The sequence below is a fragment of the Oculina patagonica genome, chromosome 12, assembly GCF_052425735.1.
Source record: "Oculina patagonica isolate OP01 chromosome 12, crgOcupat, whole genome shotgun sequence".
In the NCBI taxonomy this organism is placed as follows: Eukaryota; Metazoa; Cnidaria; class Anthozoa; order Scleractinia; family Oculinidae; genus Oculina; species Oculina patagonica.
The window spans coordinates 32,545,991-32,553,366 of record NC_135769.1 but is presented as its reverse complement, the minus strand read 5'-3'; the positions used below and the strand labels follow the sequence as shown (position 1 = coordinate 32,553,366).

General features: G+C 38.8%; 2 protein-coding genes across 2 annotated transcripts in view; one reads left to right on the top strand and one right to left on the bottom strand.

The window, feature by feature from the left end:
* Nucleotides 1–7,376, top strand: part of LOC144633175 (uncharacterized) — a 109,249-nt gene that overhangs the window by 64,289 nt on the left and 37,584 nt on the right. The gene's annotated exons all lie outside the window — the stretch shown is intronic.
* Nucleotides 2,788–4,511, bottom strand: LOC144633221 (uncharacterized). The gene is made up of 2 exons (XM_078492046.1): nucleotides 4,258–4,511; nucleotides 2,788–3,191 (listed from the first exon to the last, which is right to left on the bottom strand). Exons 1-2 carry the CDS (start codon nucleotides 4,366–4,368, stop codon nucleotides 2,844–2,846), a joined length of 459 nt encoding a protein of 152 aa, XP_078348172.1. The 5' UTR covers nucleotides 4,369–4,511; the 3' UTR covers nucleotides 2,788–2,843.

Below are 7,376 nucleotides of genomic sequence, written 5' to 3'. Positions count from 1 at the left end.
ATTTTTATTAAAGCTGCCCTAATGTTTAGGCTTGTGCATCGACGTAGACCCGACGACAGGTAACGACAGGGTGTAGGGAAATTGGTGCAAGCCAAAATGAACGAAAATATTAGTTTCTAACGAAACTGTTGTGCTGTGTCGGCGTGAAACTCTTGGTTGATTATCCAACTGGAAGTTGATAAAGGTAAATAAACCGCGAAGCGAATTTGGAAAAGTTGACGTTTCGAGCGTTGGCCCTTTCGTCGGAGCAGAGTGGAGGATTGTGGATTGTATGTGTTTATATACCAGAGTATGGAGTTGTCCTGTTGAAGTAAGCATGGAAACGCACGATGCATGAATAAATTCTAGTTAATTAATTAAATAGGAAGCTTTCCGGTTGATTCGTTGGTTATTTCGGGCAGCCATGTACTCATTTTTATTTTATTTCTACTAGTTTTTGCAAACTTAATTTTAAGTTGGGTACGAATAAAGTTGTTGTTGTTGTTGCATATGGGATTCCAAGGTGCTATCCCGTCTCCACTTATTTATGCACCCTGAAAACTCGCCTTTCGCTATAGTTACGTTTTTTTAATGTCACCAAGAGCATATGGCCGGTTGAAGCCAATAGTAGCTTTGAATTAGGGTTCGTCGAGCCAGTTTTGCTAAACATTTCATACTTTAAAAAGTGCGACTACTACAGCGGATGAGAACTAAACTACCTTGCAAAATGCAAACAGAGAACTTCAACTTCGCTTGTCTGAGTTAATTTGCTATAGTGCGATACAAAGTTTCAACTTAAAATTGAGTTGAAATTCTCCGGCTATTCAGCTCGGCAACATGTAATTGGTTTTCATCCTCCGAGTGACCACGGTTCCAATAGTCGCATTGTAATTTCTAAAACGCAAACAAACGAATGACTGGACAACTGTTTTATTAATGAGCTGCATACAAAGTTTCCAGTACTAGTTATGACACTGTTAGAAGTTATAATATCCCGTAACACCAACTTAACGATGTTAAGCTAAACCAGATTCTAAAGTTAAAAACCATTGACAAAACTGAAAGCGTAAGTTTTACGCAGTTTCCACTATGAAACTCTAGGGAGTCATTAAATCTTAGAGATAACTGTTATCTGAAAAACAATTAATTTATGTTTAACTTAACAACTTTGAAACATTTTAAACAAGCTTCGGTGTATTTGGAGTTCTTGGATTAGTAAATACTTAATAATAAATATTCAATCTTAAATCACAGTGAAACTCCGCCGCCACTCCGTAAAAGATCGTAAAAGCTCTCTGTCCGTTTGTCCAAGTACGATTTCCAGAATTTTACAATACAATACAATACAATACAATACAATACAATACAATACAATACAATACAATACAATACTTTATTTAAAGTGGGAAACATGCTTAGCTTAGAATAGCTAGTTTACAGATGTTCCACTAAAATAACAGATAAAAGAAAACTAAAATAGAATCTATAAGAATGTAAAAATATATAATCTAAATTCTAAAATGTTTAAATGCACTACCTGAGAATATTATTGTGTCTACTTTGTTAAAAATGCAATAAAATTTTTTTTTTACATCTACTCGGCTAAAAAGTTTAAAAGTTTACAGTAAGTATCCTTCGGACAAATTCATTTTTACCAACAATGGCCCTGATTTCATTTGGTAGCTCGTTCCATATTTTTGTAGCAAAGTAGCGCCATGACTTTTGAATTTTTTATGAATTTTGACTTCAATTGCGAGATTTTCTGTTTATATTATTCAACTTTAACCCAATCCTTGATTTTCAAACAACCCGACTCCTGATTAATTATTGCAATTTTCCTCCGATTGCATAATCCATCTGAAACTGAAAGCCAAAGCCGCTTCTCACTGATCGAGCACGTGCAAGTGTTGGCTCTTTGATTGGCTAAAAGTTTCGAAAATCAACGGAAAGTTGTAAACTATTATCAAAAAAATCAAAATCAGTCATAATATTTCGCTAGTGGCGACGACGTCTCACACTATAACATATTGGCAAATTATGCAATGTACATGCCTATTACACCTACCCAAAATATAGAGCGTTTTCACTCACGTGGCCAGCATGTATGCAAATTAATTGGAACAAAAAGAGGTGTTAAAATAAGAAAGACATCACATCCAACAAGATTGGCTTAGTACACCAACATGGCCGCCGTTTCATAGTTTTGTACCACCAATATGGCCACCGTGACGTCATTTGAAAACACTCTCTATAGATGGTCCTTTCCATTTTGCAATTCCCCGCATCTCTGAAAAGTTTACTGAACTGAATTATGTCAAACTGAAACGTTAAGTTTTTCTGTCCGAAAGGTCCTACAGGTCATACTGGACCACCTCCAGAGGTGGTTTTCAATATTCCGGTCAGACCGAACCGAAACGGACATTTCTATCTGATTTTCGACCGAAATTTCCAAAATATTTGGCTTAATGGCAAGCGGCCATGGATCCTCATAATCTCTTGGGACCAACGTCACGCAACACCTCTAGTACCTGAAGAAGCATTGCGTTTTGGGATTCGCCGAATATTTTTTAGTAAACCACTAAACCTCACCAAAACGGAAAAAGTTTTTACTCTTCGAGTTTTATGTCGTGTAGTCATAAGCAATATAAAAGTACACGACCGGTCTCCTATATTTGTTCTCGTTTCCAGTTATTTGTACTCTAATGATTATGAGTGGAGGCGGATAACAATAACGATTATTTTAAACTCAAAATCACTGCAACTAACTACGCCATATAGGTTCATAAAATAAACCAAACAATTAAGCCACGTCCGAACCTCAGTTGAAAAGCACAGTAGTAATCAATATTGTTTGTTGATCAACTTTAAGTTTTAAATGTAATGATCACGAGACCATGACCAGCGGTAGTGTAACAACACTCGTTTTGCTGATCTTTTCCTGCATTAAAAGATCCTCCCCCACCTCCGCAAGAATCCCAGCTACTGCTACCACTGCTTCCCCCAGAGTACCCCCCTCCGCCTCCACCACCCCCTCCACTTCCACCGGCACCACCACCCCCTCCAAACCCACCCACGTCATTATCATTTGTAGCCTTTCCACCCACTCCTCCCTGAAGAAATCCCTTGCCCCCTTCACCGCCCAAACCCTTGCTTGGTACCACCGAAATTCGTTCCACTTCTTCCGCTGGAGTAAAAACCGCCACCGCCACCACCTAAGAAAAACAACAACAATACAAATCAATTGTTCCAGAATATCAATTTTAACCGATTTTAAAGTAAGCAATGAATAAGTGTTCTAGGGACATCACTTTTTATCATCTAAAACTAAGTTTGTAGTACTGTTGAAGGTATTAAAACATAACTCTATTTAATTGAAAAACTAACTTGATCCTGCGTTTTGTTGTTGTATAATGCAAACAGATTATATTTCGCCACGGATCACAAATCACGTCAAAATACCCCAGGGGGGTACTCGAAGTATACTGTACGAAAGCATGCCCAAAGCCATCCTACAGATCTACGCTGACTTTGCTAGAGTTACAGGGATGAACTCCATGACGGGAAGGGGGGTCCGAAAGAGCTTCATATTGCAAACCCAAAAAATACACGTGTCCGCTGTGCCTCGCTTTCATGCTCGGTGGCATCAAAATTTCCAACCCCAAAAAAGACTTAAATACACGTGCAAGTAATGATGAACCCCGGTGATGAACAGCTCCCGGGGAGCAGCTAAAGTGAAATGAAAGACATTGATGGACATCATTGTAATGAGTCATAGAGAAAACAAGAGAAGTAAACAACATTACAAATGTACATTGTATTGTCTTCTTAATATTAACAGTTTTTCCGGAACACACGTCTCTGAAAAAAAAGTTCGAATAAATATTTTTCTGATCCACTAATCGCAACGACAACCCGAAACGAAAAGTTCGCCCAGAGATAAGACCCAAAAATACGCCTATTTTTTTAAGACCTAAAAAAAAACACGTGACAGATCCCTTGACCCAAAAAAATACCATGCGTGTAAATTTTCAACCCAAAAAATACGTCGGACCTCCCCCCGTCATTTATAGTTCGAGAACCCCCCCCCCCCCGGGCAAAATACGGCAAGGACATAAGTGACCAATTTGCCTGCAAACAAATTTTTGACGTCATCTGTGATATCGATATGTAACTGAACTTGCGCACAGCATCTAGTTATACCCTCAATAACATATATTTCTTGCTTGTAATAATCGACCTTGGTGAAGTGCAAAAGTTCACCACACAATTCTCTAATACCTGAATAATCATCACCAGCAGCAGTCTGTGCTCCATGTCCATTGCTCCCTCCTGACCATGACTGGTGCCCAGGATTCCCTGTTGTACTTGTGTTGGCATCACATCCAGCATGTCTTGACTGTGGTCGTTGTAAGCCTCCCCCACCGCCAGCTATTATCAAAGACATGTTGCTTCCTCTCACTACAAATGTACCTCCACCGCCTCCAGAATTAGAGTAGTTACTGTTAACTCCTCCTTCTTGACCAACAAGAATTTGAATTATTTCTCCTTTGGATAAGTTGAAACTTCCAATCATTCTTGCTCCTCTTCCTTGGTATTGAACATTGTTACTGTTTTGACCGTACCCCCCAGCTGCTCCTATTGCTTCTATTTTGTATTTACCAGTGTACGGCACAGTCCACTGTTGAATACCGCTTGACAGTGTTACTTGACCGTCATGATCCTGACCTGTGTAATGACTGCCAAGTGATGTTGGACCATATCTTCCACTCGCACCGAGATTTGTGAAGACAGCGTTAAACCCTGGGTGATTAAGAAACAACAAACAGATCAAAGTTGAACGCTGGTAACAAAAAGCGTACTAAATAAGGTAAGGCTGTGCGGAGAGAATTGCTGTGAAATTATTGAAAAATGTAGCACAAAACGGTGGAAACTTTATGATAGCAAATGAAAACTGTTCCAATGTTGAGCATTTTGCTAATTACTTTCTGGTAACAATGACAACCCAATGCGACGTCACTTAACCCAAAATCGCCATGCTAAGAAAACGACTGATACTTGTATTCTCTTTCCCAACAAACAAAACTCTTTTCCCATTTATTTTAACACATTTTTAGTCAGAGGTCAATAGTTTTAGAGATTTCCCACTATTTGTTTTAACAGTAGTAACAGTAACAGAAACAGTAACAGTGGAGGTTTCGTTTTAGGCCACGGTTTTTATCTCCGAGTTTTAATCAGTAGGACTTCGCCAAAACAGTACTACACATTATTTGTTACCAAAACAGCCACGGTGAATAGAAAGATTTTTAGCGAAACGTAGATAAATCAATATGAATATCTTCACATATTAAGTGAGCGTGGCCCGGGCCCAGATTAATTTCCCCAATTCCCGGCGATGGTATTATAAACAGGAATCCAGGGAAACGTTACATTAAGAATCTCGAACAAAATTCGGGCAACGGCGTTGCTGATACCCCTTTTTTAAAACAAGACATAAATCAAAATTTATTAAATCCGTATTTTTCGTTTTGCCATAAAACGAGAATTGGGCAATTTATTCGTGATTTCCGGTTTACCTTTATTACTATTTTGATTGTTAACAAGTTTAAGCTTAAAATTATTTGATAAAAGTTGACACTGGCCTAAAATATGTGCAGGACGTTTCGGCTACTGCTGTAGCCTTCTTCAGCAATATGTAAATTTAAAACGGCGTCCCTGGTGTTATAGGAATAAAAAACTAAAAAATGCAGAAAAAGGTGATAAGGAATGTACTGAATAAAAGGGGGGGGGTGGAATTCTAAAAACGCGACTGAAACGGATAGAATAGGGGGTGGTATGCAATTAAAAATTGTTAAGTTTCTTATAAATGTTCGGGAATGCTACGTGTTCATTAATAGCGTTTCTATCTCGGACTGAGTGCCACGCTTCGAGGAAGTCTTTGTCTCCAAACTGAAGATCGGTCGATAATGTCAACATTTTCCAGATCAATTTCATGATCGTTGAGCAAATGGTGTTCGGTCAATAGGGAATTTCTGTCCATTGTTGTTATCACTTTAGCATGTTCTTTGATGCGTGTTTTGAGTGCGCGCGAGGTCTGGCCAATGTAAACACACGCACAGTCTTTGCATTTGCTTTTATATACAACACCTTTCGACGACTCTTCGCTGATTTTATCTTTGGGTTTTTTCAAAATATTGGCGATGGAACGGATGGGCTTGTAAGCCACTTTGACGTTAAAACCTTTGAGAACTCTTGAGATTCTTTCAGAAAAACCCTTGGCGAACGGTAGAACAACCAAGCCTCGCTGTTCAACAACGTTGGCACCACTTTTTTGTTCGGCATTAGATTGACGACCATTACGAATAAAATTGATAGGATAATTATTCGCTGCCAGCGCTTTCAATACACGTTTAGATTCAGATGACACTTCCTCCTCAGTGGATGGGATGTTCTTAGCCCGATCCATTAGAGTGCGTACAACAGAGTGTTTATGTTGAGTATGGTGGTGTGAATTGAAGTCTAGATAGCGGTCGGTATGAGTGGCTTTTCTGTAAACAGAAACGGCTATCGAACCATCCACTTGCCTCGTTGTCTTAGTGTCCAAGAAAGCGATTGAACCTTCTGTTTCCACTTCGATGGTGAATTTGATGTGCTGGTTAATCGAGTTTAGGTGCGAATGAAATTCATCTACAAATTCTTTTTTCAGACACACATGACTGTCGTCGACACCATTTAGGTGGGTGTGGAACCGAGGAGAGGGCCTTATCCTCAACGTATTCCATGACCAGATTGGCTAAAATGGCGCTGACTGGTGATCCCATAGGACAGCCAAAAATCTGTTTGTAGTTTGTTCCTTGAAAAACGAAGAAGTTACTGTCAAGAACGAATTCTAAGAGTTTGATAATGTTCTCTATCGATAAATTTGTTCTTTCAGATAATGAAAAGTCAGAATAGAGTCTCTCTTTGACGACATCCACGGCTAGATTTGACGGGATACAGGTAAACAGAGAAAAAAAAATAAAAATAAAAATAAAAAAGAATTTGTAGATGAATTCCCAAAATGTGTTTTTAACATGAAGCTATGGCAAACTACGTAAACACAGCAACATCTTATAGAAGAGACAATTGCCTGTCAAAATAAAGGATTGATTACGATGCAAAAATATTTATCCACAAACCACAATGCAGGGGAACTCTTTAGTTGTAGCAACCACCAGTAACTTAAAGGTGATTAACCTAAGGAGCTGTCATGTCTTAATACAGAATAAGCCAAAATTGACTTTGGATGTTGCAGTTAGTTCATGATCCACGCCACTGAACCACCCACCAAAGCTTCTCGCTGGAATGTGACTGATTATCAGTTAAATTTTGTGAAGTTTTTGTGAGGCCATCGTTAAGAT

Excerpts from the sequence above, each read along its gene's own strand:
- LOC144633221 (XM_078492046.1), bottom strand. The coding sequence starts at position 4,368 with ATGCTGGATGTGATGCCAACACAAGTACAACAGGGAATCCTGGGCACC. Across the intron at positions 3,192-4,257 it reads TGCTGGTGATGATTATTCAG|GTGGTGGCGGTGGCGGTTTT; the intron begins GTATTAGAGAAT and ends TGTTTTTCTTAG.